At 39.0% G+C, this 22,271-nt stretch overlaps 1 protein-coding gene across 4 annotated transcripts in view; it reads right to left on the reverse strand.

Moving 5' to 3' along the window:
- The window catches only part of COL14A1 (collagen type XIV alpha 1 chain), a 234,915-nt gene that overhangs the window by 142,572 nt on the left and 70,072 nt on the right, over nt 1-22,271 (reverse strand). For 2 of the 4 annotated variants that reach the window (XM_013996512.2, XM_013996514.2), the window contains exons 13-19: nt 19,534-19,663; nt 14,722-14,861; nt 7,759-7,885; nt 6,180-6,319; nt 5,562-5,694; nt 4,153-4,212; nt 2,408-2,559 (exon numbers count right to left, since the gene is read on the reverse strand). In XM_013996512.2, coding sequence (XP_013851966.1) covers nt 2,408-2,559; nt 4,153-4,212; nt 5,562-5,694; nt 6,180-6,319; nt 7,759-7,885; nt 14,722-14,861; nt 19,534-19,663 — 882 coding nt within the window. The remainder of the gene's footprint in view (nt 1-2,407; nt 2,560-4,152; nt 4,213-5,561; nt 5,695-6,179; nt 6,320-7,758; nt 7,886-14,721; nt 14,862-19,533; nt 19,664-22,271) is intronic. The other 2 variants (XM_005662880.3, XM_021090550.1) reach the window with 1 other exon arrangement.

Raw genomic sequence — 22,271 nt, forward strand, 5'->3', positions numbered from 1 at the left:
GCAAGAAACGCAACTAATGAGGCCAAATAAAGCATATTCAATGACTTAAGAGAAAAAAAATTCTTTTGAATGCAAACTGGAGTTATCTGATCTGATGGAAAGCATGCCTAGGAAACAATTTTCATGAAAGGAATGGTATTATGTAAATGAAGAAAATATAGAAAGGCCATGATTAAGGGTATACCCAAGTTTTCCAAAAGTACTCATTTGAAAAGATACACTCACCCCAGTGTTCATAGCAGCATTTTCTATGATTTCCAAGATATGGAAGCAAACTAAGTATTCATCAACAGCTGAATGGATAAAGAAGATGTGGTATATATACACAGTGGAATATTACTCAGCCATAAAAAAAGAATGAAAGCTTGCCATTTGTGACAATATGGATGACTCTAGAGGGCATTATGCTATGTGAAATAAGTCAGACCGAGAAAGACAGATACTGTGTGATCTACAACAAACTAGTGAATAAAAAAAGAAGCAGAGTCACAGATACAGAGAACAAACTAGCAGTTACCGGGGGGCGGGGGGGGTGAGGAACAAACTATCGAGTGTAAAATAGGTTCAAGGATGTATTGTACAACACCAGGAATATAGGCAATATTTTGCAATAACTGTAAATGGAAAGCAACCTTTAAAAATTGTATAAAAATGTTTACTTTAAAAAATACTTTATTTCTTTTAAAAAAGAGAATGTATCAGATTTTAAATATAGAAAAACACATATAGATGAAACATTTTTAAATATAGAAAAACACATATAGATGAAACAAAGAAAATGCAACATATAAAAATCTAAATCCCTTACAGAGACACTCATGACTAAGAATACATTAGAAATCACCATGGTACAACCACTATAGAGAACAGTATGGAGGTACCTTAGAAATCTATATATAGAACTACCATATGACCCAGCAATCCCACTCTTGGGCATATATCCAGACAAAACTTCCCTTTAAAAAGACATAGGCACCTGAATGTTCATTGCAGCTCTGTTCACAATAGCCAACACATGGAAACAACCCAAATGATCATCGATAGATGACTGGATTAGGAAGATGTGGTATGTATACACAATGGAATACTACTCAGCCATAACAAAGAACAAAATAATGCCATTTGCAGCAACATGGATGGAACTAGAGACTCTCATACTGAATGAAGTAAGTCATAAAGACAAATACCATATGATTTCACTTATATCTGGAATCTAATATATGGCACAAATGAACCCTTCCACAGAAAAGAAAATCATGGACTTGGAGAATAGACTTGTGGTTTCCAAGAGGGAGGGGGAGGGAGTGGGGTGGTTGGGGAGCTTGGGTTTAAGAGATGCAAACTATTGCCTTTGGAATGGATTAGCAATGAGATCCTGCTGTGTAGCACTGGGAACTATGTCTAGTCACTTATGATGGAGCATAATAATATGAGAAAATAGAATGCATACATGTATGTGTAACTGGGTCTCCATGCTGTACAGTAGAAAAAAAATTGTATTGGGGAAATAACAATTTTAAAAAATGAACTTTATCCCCCCCAAAAAATAAGGAGGTGTAGAAATGAAAAAAAGAAAGAAAGAAATCACCATAAATCTGCTCAAAGATAGTCAAGTCAATGAAAAATATAACTATTGGTTAATGGATGGCATTTTGTTAGAAACACTTCAGCTACATGAAAAAGACTTTTGAGTTATGCTTTGCTTAAACCTTTCAATCCCAAGGTGCAAAAAAGATACACACACACACACACACACACACACACACACACACATATACACACACACCTATATATGTGTATATATAGGTATCTATATATATATATATACATATATATAAATAAAAAATATCTTGCCATCAAAGGCAAGTTATGTGTATGTATATAGGTGTGTATGTGTATGTGTGTGTATATGTGTATATATAGGTACCTACATGTGTGTATATATATATATAGGTGTGTATGTATATATGGGTGTGTACCTATATATGTGTGTATATATATACACACTCATGTTCCTATATGTATATATAAGGGTTTATATATCAAAAGTTTATATACACACACACATATACATATATTCACAGAGAGAGAGACAAGTGTATATTGGACTATTTGTGGCCCAATTTTTGTGCCCTAATAAGTTGTCAAGGTAGCAGAAGCAGCGTGGGAAAAAAGATTCAGAAATTTTATCAACTTATAGCGGTTTGTAGGTGGAACAAGTTTTGGAGACAGAAAAGTCATCAAGAAACGAGTTGTTAAGTTTGGACTAAGCAAAAACATTAGTTTTCAGAGATGGTAAGTCACCAAGAAATGAGCAGTAAAGCTTGCGTTCATTTCTGGAAACAGCCTCATTAGCCTGGTTAGTCGGGAAACTCATGGAGCTGTAGTCAGCTGTATTTATACAGACCGTTCCTACCACTTCTTCCGCAGGGTCCCCTTGAGCAGTCAGGTAGGTCACCCTGAACTGCTGCACACTGCTGTCTGAAATGTCCCATTTTACCCGCAGGCTAGAAGTGGTTTCATCATCTACAACCAGGTTTCTGATTCCTGTGCGGAAAACTGGAATAAACACAACCAAGGATTTAAAGAACTTTTCAGCCATCATATTCCAAAATGACCTACAGAGGTGACTTGTGGACATGGCAACGAGTATCATCTAAAGTATCCCTATCATGTGGACCCACATGATGCAAGAGCAGCTTGGCTTTCGGAGCCATGAAACCTTATGGCAGGAGATCAAAATGGGTTTAGGAGATGCTTTCCAGGTTTCCCTCAAAACCACCAGCTCTGTATATACACCAGTAGGGGGACGGGGGAGAAGCCCTTGGTCTAGGAATCCACCAGTGGAACCCAAATGGGACCATGATGGTGAGACCTTCATGTAGAGTTGGAGAAGTAGGTGTGAGGGGGCGGATGTGGTCAGCCTCGGCATGCAATCCAGCAGCCACCACACGTCCCACTCACCTGGTCCCCCATTTCTTGTTTGACACATCACTCAGAGCACAGATCTCCTGCCACGGCTGCCTCCATCCGCTTGGGCCCCACAGATATCATCTTTTCTCTGAGATCTGTCCGCCCTCCTTCTTTTGCATTCTCTGACACATCCCTTCTCATCTCCCAAGGTAACTGACTTGCTCTCTCATTTGTCCCATTTTTCTTCTCCCTCTTGTGCTAAATTCCTTTCATTCTGTCCATCTCCACTGACTCTTTCTTCTCTTCATTCATTTATTCATTCCTTTAGCAAACATTCATTGAGCTTTTCCTGTATGTCAGACTGTGTTCGACTTTTAAGATATGCAATGATGTAACACTTGACAAAAATAGTAAAAGTGTCACAGAGGAGAAGGAGAGTGACATTTATCATGTAAAACAGGTAAATACACCTCCTAGGCTGTAGGTACAGAATGCGATGGCTCACATTTAGGGCTAGGAGTTTAGATGTCAGAAGGATATGGGGAAAGCCTGAAACATACGGCTGAGGCCAGGAGGGGAAGCAGGCCCCCATCAGGAAGCGGCGTGGATATTATGATAGATTTGGGAGCATAAAGAAAGGCTCAGTAAAAGCTAACTAAAGAAGGAATAGACTAGTGCGTGAATGAATAAATGAATGGATAATGGAGATCCACTGAAGGGTTTTAGGTCGGGCAACCAATATCATCAAACTTGTTTTATCTCATTGACTCTGACAACGAGTTGGGGGATGTATTATAATAAAGGGGAAAGTTAAGCAGAGAGAGCAAAGAGCTGATGTAGAAAGACCAATACATCAGGCAGGGCTGTTATCCACAGAAATGCAAAGAATCCATGATATGAATAATTCTCAACAGAGAGCAATAGGAGAAGTCGCCGAGGTCAAGAGCAGGGCAGAGACTCCTGGCACTGACTATGCTAACATCCTCTGAAAGATTAGATGGGAATCCACAAACAAAGACGGGAAAGGTAGAGAGAACCACAGTGAGAGAGATTAGGAGACTAGAAGACTGATTGGCATTTACGGTTAAGAAGAGATTGAGAGGGACTGAAAGGAGTGAAATTTGAACTGGCATGCCCCCTTCCTGATGAATAACATAAATCAAATAAAACTGAGATAACATTACTTTTGTTTAAATCAAACTCTGCTTATGGCTTAAATGAGCTTCTATTTGACCTTACCGGAGGTCACAGGTCTGGTAGGTAGTACGGTTGTAGCTGGTTCTGTCCAAAAACTGTCAACTAAAAACAAACAAACAAACAAACAAAAAATTCACAACTTTAAAATTCTGCCATCGAGAGAGCTCTATACATTTGTGTACAGCATTTTATAGTTTTCAAAGAGAAAAATTCACCTCTACTATTTCATTGGTTTCTCGCAACACCCTTGAGTATGGTTGCAAGAGAGAAGAAGTGACTTTCAAGGCAGACTTTATACCTCTTCCACGGATGAAGAAACCAAAATTCAAAGAAGTTAAAAGTTGCTAATCACAGAAACCAGCCTTCATATAGACATTTGAATTATATCTATAAAATCCTGAAGCCTCCCAGTTACTTTGAAACGGGATATAACCATGGTGATTAAGGGAAATTAAACAGTGCTGTAGATTAAGTCGTAAAGGGGCTGCCAAACAGAACCACCATGAAAGACAATGAGAAGTGCGCCAAGCACATCTGGTATTTCTTGTACCACCCTGGGCAACCAGTGGATGGAGTGGCTGTGCGGGGCACCACTCAGATCCCCTCTATGGGGTCAACACATTCATCCACCAGCTCCTGGAGGACTGGCTACCAATGGCTCTGAGCACGGGAATTGCCTTGCCTGAGGATGTAGACTCTGTCAAGAGATGGCCTACCTCCAGTGACTGGGGGTGCAGGGATACAAAGGTCCAGCCCTTTTGACTCAATTTGGAACAACCCAGAAAGGTCATCCCAGGTCCAAAATTTCTAATAGAATTTGCTGAGGGCTCAGTTTTAGCTTCCCCCTATGCCCAATGCTGCCATCCTTATTTCCTTGCAGATGTAGCTCCCAAATACACACTTCAATAAGCCTTCTGGATGCAATTTTCCATTTCAGAATCTGACTCAAGGGAACCCAATCAAAGGCAATGTAATGTGTGGTTAATACCTCATATTTAAAAAATGAAGGGATGAATGAATCAGCAAGTGAATTTGGTGCAAGGTTCTTGGAACCAAGATCAACTTGGGAAATTCCAGAAACTCTTGGACATTTTTGCCCAGCATGTATTTGTTTGCTCATTTATCCATTTAAAAAATTATTTCATCCATCCATATATCCATTCAACAAATATTCATTGCACGGTTAAGCTATGTCAAGATCTGTGCTAAGTGTTGGAGATAGAATGGTGTAGAAGACAGAGAGGGTCCACGCCTTTAGATGACAATAAACTAGGAAACCAAAATGTTGCACATATGGGTTTCATTAAAGATGAAGATGTATGAAGAATTCTAGGGACAAAGCCTCTGCAGCCAGAAATAAGGCTGATGCGCAGGGAACCTGGTGGGGTGAAGAGGATGTCAGATAAATTATGGGAGCTTGGGAAGTCCACCTTGGCCCGACCAAGACTTACGTGTGGTCCCAACGGCAGTCACCACCTCACTCTCGCTTCCATCGTCCAGTACAGCCAACAAGGAAACTTCATATTCAGTGCCAGGTTCCAGGCCTTCAATAACATATGAGTCTTGATCTTCTTTTAGGACAACCTGAAAAGTATCTGTTGCTTAGTATCTGGGTTTACTTGAATAACAGAGGAGAAAGTTAAGAAAAAAATAACAAAAAGGAAAAATGTTCTCCCAAGTGTAAGACAGAAGTAACTAAGCATAAAGAACTTCAGGGTCACTGAATTCAACTTTAAAGTCCAATCAGAGACTTTTTCCTTTCATTTCCCTCAGAAAATAAATGATTAATATTGCAAAAGTGGCATTTGAAGCTTTATTAAATATCATTTATGGAAATCAAAGAATCTGAAAAGACATAGCATATATAACTAAAGCACCAGCAAAAAAATGCATTTTAATCCCAGAAAAATCACATGATTTGACACTCATAAAACCCCATGCCATGCAAAATACTAATTACGTCTGGGATTTTCGATCTATTTTAAAATGAAGACCAACTCAAATGCAGCAGTGGGCATTCACTTCCAGAGAAAATGCTCTGGATTCATTTCCAGCCTCAGACAACTCACTTCCTGAGTCTTCCCACCGTAGACTGGAATCCACATCAACTTGTGTTGCCCTTCATCAGCCGAGAGAGGATGCCAGGTGACTCTAAAACTATCTGTCATCACCTCGTCAATTTCCAAGTATTGCTGGGCTGGAACTTCCTCTGTAAGCCAAGGAAGGAGATTTTGTTAGGGAATTGAGAAGGTAAGAAAACCCTAACTCAAGCAGCTCCTCAGGGGGGGCCCGCAGGTAGAGAGGACTCTCCTGGGAATCTCTTATTTTAGGAAAACACATGGAAGCAGTGAAAGTAAAGCTGCTCAACCCAGTGTGGGATTATGTTTCTGATTCCACCATTTACCTGCCGTATAAGTTAGGAAGGCCAGGAACAAGCAGAGTTTTCACAGCCTTCCAGTAATTTCCAGAATTCTTAGATTCTCTATTTGGCTCTTTTCTTTAACTATTAAAAATAAGAGTACTGTACTCATTGTTTTCCAAAGACACTATACTCCAAGTATTTTGAAGAAATTAACAAAATGATGCCCTAGACACCTGAGAAATGTCACTTTTAGCTTTATTCACTTTCACAACTATACACTTTCTAGTAATAAGTTAAATCTTAGAGAAGAATGTTCATTTTTTAAAATATCTGGCTGCCATTGGAAATGAAATATAATTTATCAGACATCCGTGATTTTACTGCTGCTTACACTCTTCTGGGATGTACAACAGAGACCATAACATCTAATTACACCCAAAATGAGTTGTCAGTCATTGATTTTTATTATTTAAAATCAGAAAATTTAAAATGCGTTGACAAGATGTCATGAAAATTCCAACTAGGGTTAGCTCTTGGAAGATTTCGTGAAATTACTGAACTTTTTTCTGTGAACATTATTTCTCAATCCAGCTTATTTCTCATCTCTCTCCAAATAACCTTCTCATCTTCTCAATGTAGCACTAAATTTATTTCCAAGTGCAGTTAATGATAGGTCCAGAAAGCAAACAACAGAACTGTCTCCACCAAGAGGCAAAAAAAAAACAGCTATATTTATGGAGTGATGACTATAGGGTATATATAGAAAAGAAAAATAATGCATTCATGCTTTATTATTTTATTTAGTATTTTAAAAGACCTCATAATCTTGTACTAATATTGCCAGCTGCATGAAAATGCATTATTGGCTATATATTGGTAGATAAGATTAAATAGTATGAAACTGTCATTTCTGTAGGTCACAAACTGTTGGGAGGTGTAATTTTGGAAGATCAACTTAATATACACACATATGAAGGGAATAAAGGTGAAAATGTCGTGCTGATAGAACAAAAGAAATGGTTTGAGAATAGAAAGAGAACAACGCACACTTTTACTTAACTGAGACCTTTAAATTTAGATGGGCCTTTCCCTCTTTCCCTTGCTTGGCTAGAAAACAATTAATGAGTAAGCATTCTAGTCACCAAACCCTTCATTGGGAATAATAGCATAAAATAAACAAAAATTAAAATGCCAGTATCTTCAAAATCACACTTAAAGAAGCTTCTCCAGCTTCTGGTTTCCATATAGTTCCTCTTGGAAACTTTTCAAACCATACTAAGGCTTACCTGTGCTAAAAATTCCAGTTAGAGGTTCTGACTGCCCTTCATCGTAGATGGAGAAAATGGCAACAGTATATTCAGTGATGGGTGTCAAGCCCTTCAGAGGGAATGTAGTAATAGGATCGACTTCCACCTGCAGAAGACAGAAGTCAGAATAGATCCATCAGATACTCTCTAAATGCAGGAAGCAGAAATCATTTTATTCCTGTCTGCAGTTGACTTGGCTGGCAGCAGAGCTAGAAGTATGCCCAAGAGACACTGACGTATAAAACCATGCATATAGTCACATTTCTAATCTTACACCCTTAAATAGAAGACCTATCAGTTAAGTCTCAGGTCATGGTTGCAACCAATACTGGTCCCATTGTTTGAAGACATAGAAAGTGCAGTACACATAATTTGCAATGCTAATATAAATTGATGTCATGTTTACAGTCTGAGCTGCTAGGAGTAGCTGGTAAGAATTGCATTGATGAGTAACCCACAGGGGAACGTGATTACAGAGCCTGTGTTATTTTGATTGTTCAATGAGTCGACATTTTTTAAGAGGTAAGTTTCACATAGAGAGAGAAATCCATAGTCAGCCACGTCAACCTTCTTCCCATGCATGTCTTTCTACCTCAGGGCCTTGGCACATGCAATTCATTCTGTCTGGGATCCTATTTCCCTGTTTGTTTGTTTTCCAGATTAGGCTTTGCCATCTGCTAGGACTGTGATTATATTTTACCTCGTCAGAGGGGTGTTCATCTTTCCACTTATCTCAGTAGGGTGATTCTTTAACACTGCCTTTGTTTGTTTCCTCCCTCCTGCCAATCCCATCCTGAAATTATTTTATTTCCTAAGTAGGAGGTAGAGGTTATTTCCTGCATAGAGTGGCAGCCCCTTGAGGGCAGGACCTTGTTTAGCTTCTTACCACTGTATGTTGAATTACATATTTTTGAGTGAACAGAATAAAGTAAATGAAAACTGAGATGGAAGAACCTAAGATCCATTTTGTAAGCGATAAGAGAGGGCTCATCTGAACAAAGAGCTAATCCAGAAACCATATACATCTCAAAGGAATCAACTGCAAAAACCATATACATCTTGAAGGAATCAACTGTAGGTCAAAAAAAAAAAAAAAAAAAAAAACCAAAACCATTGCCAGCCCTGGGGGAAGGAGTTTCCTCTCCATGTTTTTGGAACCCTAAGCTACTCTGCTAGAGAGCAAGCCAACCCTAGCCTTCTCAACCACCCCAGACACTGGAGTGAAGTCATCTTGGAAGTTCCAAGATCCCAGATGAATACAAGAGTCACCTTAGCTGACACCACATGGAGCAGAGACAAGCTGACCCTACTGGGTCAGCCCTCATTGCATAACCATGGGTTGTTTTAAGCAAGACTGTTGGTTACATAGCAACAGTTAACTGAAAATGCATACTATCTCCTTCTGAATCTAGGCCAAAGAATATAATGGGTCATTCTTAGCATTTAATGTTTACTCCGGGGTCTGAGTGTTACCTGTATGCTTTACATGCATCAGCTGTACTTAATTCCTCACCACACCTTGTAAGGGAGCAAATTAGTACCCTTGGTTAGAAGATGGGAAAAATGAGACTCCAGAAAGTTATGGAACTTGCCCAAGGGAAAGCCAGCTAGTTCCTAAGACTTAAACACAAGTGCTTCACCCTCTAAATTCTAATACTTATAAATACTGTCTACAGTAGGGCTTCATTATTTAAACTCACAGAAAAGACAAACTCATACTTAAAATATGAGTTTAAGATAATGCTTTGAAACTGTACTTTTAAAGCTGTTGCTTTTTGTTGCTTTGAATTGTAATGACTAACATTTATCGAGCATTTACACTGTGTCACGGACCTTACATTCATTGTCTCATTTAGTCTTCCCGTCCTCCACCAAACACTAGGTAATTCCTAATGACTATTTTACAAATGAGGAACCTGAGGCCCAAAGACCTTACCTAACCTTCCTGGAACCATAAAACTATTAACTAGAATGGATAAGGTAGGTCTTGATATACTTATATATAAATATATATGTGTATGTATTTTCAACATTATGTCTTTTCATCAGATGTATATGTATATCTGTTGAAAAGATCTAGTTTATGAAAAGCATTTTATTTGATGCTGAACAGACCACACTTTATGCATTGATTATTGATTATTTAATTCATCAAATGAGAGTTTTTAGATATCATTTTTTTTACTTGCTGTCATATTATGTTTTAAGCTAAGTTCTGGAACTGATTTTATTGGTAGTAATTTTAAGATGTAGGAGAAGAATTTGAGGAAATGATAACCTGTGACTATGATCTCATTGTTATGTAACTATTTTTGAGAATAATTTTTCAAATAGTTTAGCTAAAAGCTTCACTTCAGCCTAATTCCAGGAGAGATGGAAAAAGAGTTCTTGATGAGGAATGAGGGACTTGGGATCTGCTCTGAGCTCTACTATTGAGTCCTTGCTGTCAGGAATTGGATTTATCTCTCAGAGTCTAAAAACTGTGGCCTTTCATTTGTAAAACTCAGATGGTGCACTTTAGTTCTCCAACTGATTTGCACATTTCCCCAAATCTTTTCATTGTGTACGCTCTCTGAGATGGCTTCTGTTCTCAGTTTGACAGGTCAGGCTTTGGCAGCATTTTTTTCTATAAAAACTGAACAAGATGGTCCTGTAAAAATCTTAGATGCTGGCTCAGGATAAGCACTCAACTTGTATTTGCTGCCATCATCATCACCACCACCACCATTCTCATCACCATCACCACCATCAACATCGTCATCAACACCATCATCAGCACCACCATCACTATCCCATCACCATCACCACCATAAACATCATCAACATCATCATCATCACCACCACTATTCCCATCACTGTCATCACCATCAACATCATCATCACCACCACTATTCTCATCACCATCATCACCATCAACATCATCATCATCAACACCATCATCAGCACCACCATCACTATCCCATCACCATCACCACCATCAACATCATCAACATCATCATCATCACCACCACTATTCTCATCACTGTCATCACCATCAACATCATCATCATCAACACCATCATCAGCACCACCATCACTATCCCATCACCATCACCACCATCAACATCATCATCATCACCACCACTATTCCCATCACTGTCATCACCATCAACATCATCATCATCATCACCACCATTCTCATCACCATCACCACCATCAACACCATCATCATCACCACCATTCCCATCACTGTCATCACCATCAACATCATCATCATCATCACCACCACTATTCTCATCACCATCACCACCATCAACATCATCATCATCAACACCATCATCAGCACCACCATCACTATCCCATCACCATCACCACCATCAACATCATCAACATCATCATCACCACCACTATTCCCATCACTGTCATCACCATCAACATCATCATCATCATCACCACCATTCTCATCACCATCACCACCATCAACATCACCATCATCATCACCACCATTCCCATCACTGTCATCACCATCAACATCATCATCATCATCACCACCACTATTCTCATCACCATCACCACCATCAACATCATCATCATCAACACCATCATCAGCACCACCATATACATCATCATCATCACCACCACCACTATTCCTATCACCATCACCACCATCACAATCATTATCATCAACACTATCACCACCATCAATATCATTATCACCACCATAACCACCATCTACATTTGTTTAAGTGTTCTGTGTTATTTTTCTTCTTTGGTCTCCAAAAAGTTGGGAAGAGGAATAGTGCAGAAAAGACAGAGAAGGAAGAAGAGGAAGTGAAGGAGGAAAGATAGGAAGAAGAGGAGGTGATGTAAAAAAATGTAAATTGAGTCAAAAACAAAGCATTTACAATCTATTACATGTTATGTACTAAGGAGATTTTAGTTGGGACTTTTTTTTTTCCTTTTTTAGGTCTGCAACTATGGCATGTATAAGTTTCTGGGCTTGGGGTCAAATAGGAGCTGCAGCTGCCAGCCTGCACCACAGCCAAAGCAACACCAGGTCCAAGCCGCATCTGTGTCTAGCAGCAACACCAGATCCTTAACCCACTGAGCAAGGCCAGGGATCAAACCCACATCCTCATGGATACTAGTCAGCTTTTTAACCTGATGAGCCACAATGGAAACTCCTAGTTGGGACATTTTCAAGTTCATTCCGGAATGTTTGTAGAACTTTCTAAAAGTCCAATTGTAGCATCATCTATAAGTAAAAGCTTAAATTAACAGAAGTAAAACAAAATAGGGTAGGAATTATCACCCTTAAAAATCATATGTTCCAAAACTAGGTAAAATAATATTTAACTTAGACAAGACACTTGCCCAGCAACCTTTAGTCTCAATAGTATGGTTAAGAATTAAGAATGGGAGTTCCCGTTGTGAGAGAGTGGTTAATGAACCTGACTAGGAACCATGAGGTTGAGAGTCCGATTCCTGGCCTCACTCAGTGGGTTAAGGATCAGGTGTTGCCATGAGCTGTGGTATAGGTTGAAGACGCAGCCTGGATCCTGGTGGCTACAGCTCTGATTAGACCTCTAGCCTGGGAACCTCAATATGCCACATGTGCGGTCCCAGAAAAGACAAAAAAAAAAAAAAAAAAAAGAATTAAGAATGAAGAACACACACAGCAGTCAAAATAGCAATGTTACAAAATCTACACATTACGTATTTTACTCAAATAAAATGTTCTCAGATTTTCATTCATGGTCTGTGTACTCATATTTTTTTTTATTTACTCAAATTTTAAATTCAATTCTGCCAAACATATTTTCTAATTTCCCAGCACAATATAAATTAGAAATAGTAAGTGCCAGAGGCATTTCCAAGACTGTAAAGCTCTGCAGAAAAACATGTATTTCTCAACAAATATATTAGTCTGGGATCATACTTTATAAAGGCAATAGCATAAAATGCCATGAGAGGCCAGGAGAGCTCTAATTTTTTAAATGGATGTTAACTAGACCTACTGTGATCATTTCACAATGTGTACAAGTATTGAATCACTACATTGTATATCTGAAAGTAATTTTTTATGTGAATTATACTTCAATAAAAAATATATAATTATTTTTATATATTTTTATATATTTCACATATATATGAATTTTTCATTTCATGAAATATCACTTCCAAAGTAGGGTGCTTTGTAGTGAACAAATATCTACTGGTGAATACAGTGGTTAGTTTGATTGTTCAACGAGTTGATATTTAAAAACTGGTAAGTTTTACATAAAAATAGAAATCCCTGGTCACATAATCAAGGGTGACAAGATCTGGCAACCCCTGCTTAGATTTCTATGCAGCAACAACCTTCAAGAGCTGACAGTGGCTGGACACATACAAACTTCCAATCAGGGCAGTTTCCACCCTACCCAGCATCCCTGTCACCTAGCCTATTGTCCACTGTCATTTATCCTTGGTCTTGAATTGTCTTTCTTTCAGTAGAGAATTTCTTCCATGTGCATATCTCCAAGATGGGAATATAAAATACAGCCTAAGGTAGCCTCACATTTCAAGAAAAACAGGTGAGAGTTTCTTTCTTTGCAGATGTGACAATTGCTACACTCATTGATATTATCCACATGATCTTCCTACCCAGCAGATTTTCGAGGAGTTTATTTATCACTGATAACAAAGAATGCTTTTGATTTCCTTCTTTTTACTACTCCAGACTCTCATCTTCAAAAGCAACTAGTCTAAATGATTCCAGCTTCATCAGAATTATTTGCCCGCAGGAGTTATGAAGATTTAATGAAAGATGCTGGGCAGTATTTCTGTCCTGTTAGCAGATGTGCAGTTATTGTCCACTCATTACCCAGCGTCCCCTATAATGGCACATTCTGTAAAATAATGCTTGGATTTAATTTTAGGAAAAAGTTTGTCTCTGAATAAGAAAACACTTGCTTTATTTGGTCAGAAAATAGAAATGATGTAATCCAACATATTTCCCTTTTTGTCTTAGCTTCTTGGACCAAGAAAAGGAAAAAAAAAAAAAAAAAAACCAAAACAAAACATTGCTATCTAGCCTGCTTAAATATATTTCCAAGGAAAGAATCTCTGAAGCGTATTAGTCAAGCGTATTAGTCACTGAGTGCAAAATACTCTACCTTCCTAGGTTTCAATAAGTTCTATTATTTGAAAGCAACTTCCTACACAAAACTTGAATTATTCAGTTTTTAATTTAAGCTCACTGAACTAGGGTCTTTCAGATGCCAGGATAAAAAGTAGAGCAATAACCTGGCAAACACTGACATTTCTAGCTTCTACTTCTGTGAAGATACAGACTTCCTCATCTGTATTCACTCTGGAAGGCTGTATTTTCCAAAGATAGCTGTATCAGCATCACCCTTCCCACATGCCTCCCACCATAGGTGGGCGCTTGTTCCTCCCTATCTCAAATCCATTCAGGGACTGGTGATTTCCCCTACCAACAGAGGGTGGCCAAGGTGATATTCTGTGGCTTCTGAGGCTAAGTAACAAGAGGGGACAGCTTCCACTCAGTTCCCTCTATGTCTCTTTGGATACATGTCTAGGGACTCCTGAGCCAGCATGTAAAAAGCCCCTGTCCCTTAAAGCAGCCAAACTGAAGGGATTACATGAAAAATCTACTCAGGCATATGGAGCCACTACAGCTCTGTGCTGGTCCAGTCTCCCCAGACCAGGCACCAAACATACGATACAGAAGCAGCTGTGATGACACCAGCTCCAGCCACCAACTGGTTACGATCTCGTGAGTGACTCCAAGCCAGAACTGGACATTTCAACCCCCAATTCTCGACCCACAAAAATAGCAAGAGAAAATAAATAATTAGTATGGTTTTAAGTCACTATGTTTTGGTACGATCAGGTACACAGCCATAAAAAACTAATACCCAAACATGGGAAAAATACACGTCGTATTCCACAGCTTACCTCATTGATTTCAGTCCCATCGGCGTTGTTATATACTATTCGATAGCCACTTATCCTTCTTGAGGTTGGGTCCCAGGCTAACCGAGCACTGTTAGAGCCAACATTGGAGATTCTCAGGTTTCTTGGTGGACTTAAGGGCACTTCGCAATAAATGGAATAGAAAATTTTAAAAATTTAAAATAATATACATGTAAAAAAGACAAAAAACCCCACAGCATCTTTGACTTCTGAACTACTTACATATGAAAATTTTCACCCAGATAATAATTTATACCAAGGAACATTAACAAATTAACAAAGAACAAAGTTTTTTCCATAGAGAATGAATAGTAGCAACAGATGACACATACTTAGAAATAAATAAAGTTTAGGTAAATTTTCTGTGCCTTTCTTCTCCAGTCAATGCTATTATTATAGGCTAACATAAATTAAAAAAAAAACCCAATGGATCAAAAACCAGTCACCTGAAATTAAATCTTAGCTATTGCAGTCAACTATCATATGATTCCAGGAGTTCCCATCGTGGTGCAACAGAAACGAATCCAACTAGTATCATGAGGATATGAGTTCAATCCCTGGTCCCACTCAGTGGTGGGGTATCTGGTGTTGCCATGAGCTGTGGCATAGGTCACAGATGTGGCTCAGATCCCATGTTGCTGTGGCTGTGGCATAGACCAGGAGCTGTAGCTCTGATTCGACCCCTAGCCTGGGAACTTCCATATGCTGTGGGTGCAGCCCTAAAAAGCAAAAAACAAACAACAAACAAACCCAAAAAACTATCATGTGATTCTGGTCAAGTCACTCTACTTCTCTGATCCCCAGTTTCCCATGTATAAAATGATTTCCCATCTGCCGTCTCCACATGAGATCTATTAGGCATTTCCAAAGGAATGTGTCCGAAATTGAACCACTGACTCCTGCTGCCTCTCTCAATCCTCCCTCTCAGTCTCTCTGAGCAAATGAAAACTCTATTCTTTCTTTCCATTGCTCAGGTAAACCTTGTCATTATCCAAGATTCAAGTTTCTGAACACGCCTCCCCTTCTCAGTGAGGCTTTCCACGATCACCTTATGTAAAATAATATTTTCAGCTTAATGCTATCTGTCTCCCTTCCCTGATTCATTCTTTATTGAACATTTATTGCTCTATTAGCTCTGTCTTCCAATATCCTGTAATCTTGGGGTATTATGGAATTTGGTTTAATTTTGTTCTTGTCTTTATTCCCAATATAGCAAGTTCTCAATAAATACCTCTTGAACCAATGAGTAGGAGTCTTGCTTGGATAAATCCCAGTGGCTTTGGGAGAATAGATAAAAATAAACACTTTGCTGTGGCTTTAAAAGTATTTAAAGAGGTGATGGTATTTTTTGCAGATTCCTGACTACCAATTCCGTAGTTTTTTACACTTCTTCAAGGACCCCTTTCTGAGTCAACAGATTAAAACTTGTCAATAATCTTTGAGAGTTTTCTGAGCTTTTACAGGTTTATAATAAAAACAATTAAAATGGACCATGTGTTTCTATGAGTCTGAGAGGTAACATGTTATCTCACTAAAGCCTTAGAGTAGATGGCAAGATAGATTAACCCCATTACATAGATCATGAAACTGGGTAACTTGGCCAAGGTCACAGTTAATAGAATCAGAAGAGCAGTTGCACTTTAACCCTGGAAATTCATCAACTGATTCAAGAGGCTGTCATGACAACTGTCAGCCATGGCCACAAAGCACGATGCTTCCTCACCGCAAAGGCTAATTCTTTCATTAATTCAATATGTTCTGATTATATGGTAATAAAGAACCTACAGGACTTAGTGACTCCTAATACCCAAGGGGCTAGAAAGAAAGTGTTGGAGAGAGAAAAGCAATGTCATAATTTTAAGTTCTGTACACACTTAGCTCTAAATTTGTCTGGAGTTCATTTAAACTTGGCAGTATACTGCAACCATGTCTAGTTTCCTTAATGCATAAAAGCGCCAGTCTCAGAAATAGGTAGCAGGACATCATTTTTTAGGACTTTTTTAAAAAAAATAATCAACTTCTAGTAGAGTCATGGATACTTTGTAAAAGTACAAGTATCTCCATTTTGAAAGTTTGTTTTAAACCCCTTCACTCTTACAAAAGATCTTCATAGCTCCCTACTGAAGGCTTCACTAACTGAAAGAAATCCAAAGATGTTTGCTTTTATGAAAAAAGGTTAAAAGCAAAAACAGGGAGTTCCCGTCATGGCGCAGTGGTTAACGAATCCGACTAGGAACTATGAGGTTGCGGGTTCGATCCCTGCCCTTGTTCAGTGGGTTAACAATCCAACGTTGCCATGAGCTGTGGTATAGGTCGCAGACGTGGCTCGGATCCCATGTTGCTGTGGCTCTGGCATAGACTGGCAGCTACAGCTCTGATTCGACCCCTAGCCTGGGAACCTCCATATGCCGCCGGAGCGGCCCAAGAAATGGCAAAAAGACAAAAAAAAAAAAAAAAAAAAAGAAAAAAGAAAAACAGTGTTCAACTTTTGTTTTGCAGCAAGCCATGACAGAGGCAGCAGGGAGCCCAGGTAGCAAGGGTAGTACTGCCGAGCTCCTTCCCCCAGGGAGCTACGTTCAGCATCCCAGCATCAAGCTGTCATGGCTTTGAACTGTGTCTGTGAGCATCTCTGCTTTATCTTGATTTATTTTGTGCATCTATTAGCAAAATGTGTTCTGAAGTTAATTGTTTCTTTGCTTTTTGTCATTTTGGCTTGCAAAGGTTTCATAGGAACATTCTACTTTCAAATTGTAGGGGAAACCTGTATAAGGAAATGAGGACTCTGAGTGAAAGAGATGGGGCGGTTGGGAAAAATTTTCTTTCCAACTCTACAGAGTCCCAAAATTCACTTAAGTCAAGTAATGAATTAGAGGCTTTCCGGCTTGATTTATTTCTTCGTCTGTCTTAGGCCCTCTCAGGTTTGTTGCTTGTTGTGTTAATTACACTGGTCTTCCTCTGAAGAGCAAGACGACACAGCCCCCACTAATAAAGAATGTGTGTGAGAGAAAACTTCCTTATCAGTAAATTTCTTTGCATGTTTCTCAAGTAGAATCTTCAAGACAAAAGCACTGTAGAAACTGTGCTATTTACCTCCTCCCAGACTGAGATGAGAGAGCCCGTTCTCCTGCACTTTTATTCAAAATACTATGAATAGACCCCCTATTTTTTTTGTTGTTGTCGTTGGCTGCACTCTCTGCATGTAGAAGTTTCGGGGCCAGGGATCGAACCCACAATGCAGTTTCAACCAGCACCATAGCCATGGCAATGTGAGATCCTTAAACCCACTGCGCCATCTGGGAACTTCCTAGACCCGTTTTTTTTTTTTTTTTTTTTTTGTCTTTTTGCCATTTCTTGGGCTGCTTCCTCGGCATATGGAGGTTCCCAGTTTAGGGGTCTAATCAGTCTACGCCAAAGCCACAGCAACGCAGGACCCAAGCCGCCTCTGCAACCTACACCACAGCTCACGGCAATGCCAGATCCTTAACCCACTGAGCAAGGCCAGGGACTGAACCTGCAGCCTCATGGTTCCTAGTCGGATTCGTTAACCACTGCGCCACGACGGGAACTCCTAGACCCCGATTTTTAATGGTAGTAACAAAGCATTGTTAGTTAGCCAGGGTAGCATTTTCTCTATATCATATTTTCAAATAAAATAGGTAATACATACAACTCCTAAAAATATTATGAGCTCCCTACATTTACCCAAATTGGACTTGCTAATACAATTTTTACTCAATTAAAAAATAATTATAACCCCAAATTCCCAGTCACCTTGCTGTATAGTAGAAAACTGACAGAACACTGTAAACCAGCTATAATGGAAAAAAAATCATTATAATTAAATTAAATTAATAATTATATAAGAATGTGTATATGCATGTGTGACTGGGTCACCTTGCTATATAGTAGAAAATTGACAGAACACTGTAAATCAGCTATAATGGAAAAAATTAAAATCATTAAAAATTAAAAAAATTATAACAATAATAGTCCACAATAAAAAGGACATTAAAGATGTTGTAGACAAAAATGTTAATTTTTTTTTTGTCTTTTTGCTTTTTTCTAGGGCCACTTCCTGAGGCATATGGAGGTGCCCAGGCTAGGGGTCTAATCCGAGCTGTAGCCACCAGCCTATGCCAGAGCCACAGCAACGCAGGATCCCAGCCGTGTCTGCGACCTACACCACAGCGCACGGCAACGCTGGATTCTTAACCCACTGAGCAAGGCCAGCAACCTCATGGTTCGTAGTTGGATTCATTAACCACTGTGCCATGACGAGAACTCCGAAAAAAGTGTTAATTTTGATATGAGTGGAGGGAAAAAAGAAATATTGAATAATTATGTGCTAATTGCTTTCACCTGTATTACTGTTTTTAATCTTCCATCCACCACATGCTGTAAGAACATTTTTCCTCTTTTACAGGCTCAGAAATGCTCCTTCATTTGCCCATTGTCACCCACCCAAAATGTGACTTTAGCTGGGATTCACATCTCAGCTGCTCTGATTCCAAAGCCCATATTATTTCCCCATATTCTGCTCTAGTATTTGGACTTAGTCAAAGACACGGGTAGGAGCATATAAAAGATGCCAAAGTTCAGTTCTAGAATCCTCGTGACTCATAATAAGAAGACTAGAAGAAATACAATTTTCCCCTAAATAAAACATACATTTTTTTTTTCCATTCCAATGAGTCCTTCAGAGGTTTCAACCTAAACCAGTATTTCTAATCCAGAATCCCCATATTTATTTGGGCTCTTATTACAGCCTTTCATTTGAATGACTGAACTGCTCACATGTTGTTTCTTGTCCTGTCACAGGATCGCTGGCCTCTTCTCCAAACATAGCATACACTGTGACTGTGTATTCCGTGTTGGGCAACAACCCTCTCAGCTCGATATCTGTGTGAGTCTCTCCAATTTTCATCTGCAAAGAACACACGTTATCAGATCGTTTGCCAGTGTACGCTGTTCAGGCTGATCAAAGTAGAAATGAATGAATACAGGTGAGGCTTCGTGGAATAAGAGTTCGTCTCCTCACAACACTTTCATCAAACAGGTCTCAAGTCATAATTTTTTTCATTGTCTCATGTTGTTTTATATGAGAAACAGCTGCTATGAAACCATATAAAACTGAATGTACCGTGCCTGTTCTTTCAGGATAACTCTTTACATCTGGACAAGTGGCAGCTGCAGCCAGGATAACAGTGTCAGATATTTGGTCCCCAGAAGAGCGTGGGTGGAACTGAATCACATGTTCTTTAGGAAGAGTGTAAGTTCCAGGCCAGCAGGCTGGGAGCTGGATGCCAACTGGGCATCTTTCACCACTCAGCTAATTCTCACCAGTCCTCTGACTGGATGCCCAGTTTTCACTTTAAACCCATTGGAACCAGACCAGTGTTGTGGCCCCACTTGCATTGCAAGTCCCGTCCAGGACTCAGAAGAGATCAACCCACTTTGATGCCCAAACTGGCAATTTGCTTTTTGATTTGGGGATGGCTTTTCTGACTCCTGAGGTCAGTCAAACTAGCCAACATTCTCAGTTGTGTGACAACCGAGTGACAACTCTGTGACGGTATAGTTTTATTTTGTCTTGGAAAGAAGAAAAATATCTCCATATACCATCTCCAGTCATACAACTGTCAGTGGCGCGGTCAGATTAAAAATTTTAATTTCAAAATATCTCAGTGTATATAACATAATGTAGAGAAAAATAACATAATACATACACTGAGGCACCCACCACTCGAATTTAATAAATATCAACATTTTGCCATAGTGACTTCAGAACCTATTTTTAAAAGAATTAATACAGTCAGATAAAAGAGAAATTCTTTCTCATTCTTTCTGCTCACCACCTCCAGCCTAACGTTGAAGGTGTATCTCATTGATGCATTTTTTTTGCTTCTACATACATGTGTATATATCTGTAAATAATATATAGTTCTATATGTTTAATAATATCCATACATGAACCATATCAATGTGATATTTTTACTATTTTCCCCCCTGGCAATATTGTGTTTCAAGATTTATCCATGTTGATACACAGGGATAGAGTTGACATTATTTAATCCCTCTATGGTCTTCTTCTGTATAAATATGCTGCTGTTTTCCATTCTGTTGATAAACACAGCAGTTGTTTGCAATATTTTGTTCTGACCAAGTGCCTGCATTAAAAAGTCCTTGAAGGATGTTTCCCTACAGTATATGCCTAAAGATATATATATACAGTCTATAATTCTTGAACTATATCAAATTACTCTCCAAGGCAGCTCTACCAACAGACATGCCAGTTTACATGAGTGGTTCTGTATTCCCACATGCTCATGAATATGCAGTGTTCTCAGACTTCAAAAGCTTTGCTGGAGTTCCCATTGTGGCACAGTAGAAACGAACCCAACTAATAGCCATGAGGTGGAGGGTTTGATCCCTGGCCTCTCTCAGTGGGTTAAGGATCTGGTGTTGCCGTGAGCTGTGGTGGAGTTCACAGACGCAGCTCAGCTCCTGCGTTGCTGTAGCTGAGATGTAGCCCAGAAGCTGTAGCTCTGATTCAACCCCTAGACTGGGAACCTCCATATGCCACGGGAGCGGCCCTAAAAAGCAAAAAAATAAAAACAAAAACAAAAACCTTTGTTAATCTATTACCATGTGTGAACTGGTATTCCTGTCTTTTTAATGTTTCTCTTTCTTGGTGAAGCTGAGTGTTTTTTAGCAAGGTTTTTAAGTTTCCCTTTCACCAAAATAATTCAGATCGACATGAAATCCAAATGGGTAAAAGCTGTCTAAACCTTGACAATAAAAAGAACACTTGTCACCAATATTCTGTTGGGTTTTTTAAAAAAATATTCCGTTCTTGACACCAGATTTACCATATTCTTGACCCTAAAGATTTCCTGTCACCAGGGGCAGGTTTTAGACAACATCAAAGAATCGAGGTCTAAACTTCCTCTCTTAGGCAGTCTACCTGCCTGGTTATGATACTCTCAATGGTCACAGACATTTCCTCTTTATTCCTTGAATATATACACTATAGTAATTGTTCCCTATAAATTAAAAATGTTCCCTATAAATTAAATGATTCGAAAGTCAAATATACATCACTTAAAATGGAAAAAATGCAAAAGAATTCACACTAATGAAACGTTTTATCTACTTCTCAAATTAGTAAGACAAAGTTTTCTAAGTCAATATACATAGGGTCATTTGTGAACTGTATCTAGCAATATAATAGAGAATATAAAATTTTTCTAGAGTAATGAGGTAGTACCTAGTACAAGCCTTAATAATTTGCATACTCTTTAAAAAAGGAAGTTTTTTTTATTTCTAGGAATTTATCCTAAGGAAATATATGTCAAGAATGGCCCCCAGGGGAAAAAAAAAAAGAAAAGAAATAAAAGGAGTTCCCAATCATGGCTCAGTGGTTAATGAATCCGACTAGGAACTGTGCGGTTGTGGGTTCAGTCCCTGGCCTAGCTCAATGGGTTAAGGATCCAGTGTTGCTTTGAGCTGTGGTATAGGCTACAGACGCCACC

The sequence above is a fragment of the Sus scrofa genome, chromosome 4, assembly GCF_000003025.6.
Source record: "Sus scrofa isolate TJ Tabasco breed Duroc chromosome 4, Sscrofa11.1, whole genome shotgun sequence".
NCBI classification, from domain to species: domain Eukaryota; kingdom Metazoa; phylum Chordata; class Mammalia; order Artiodactyla; family Suidae; genus Sus; species Sus scrofa.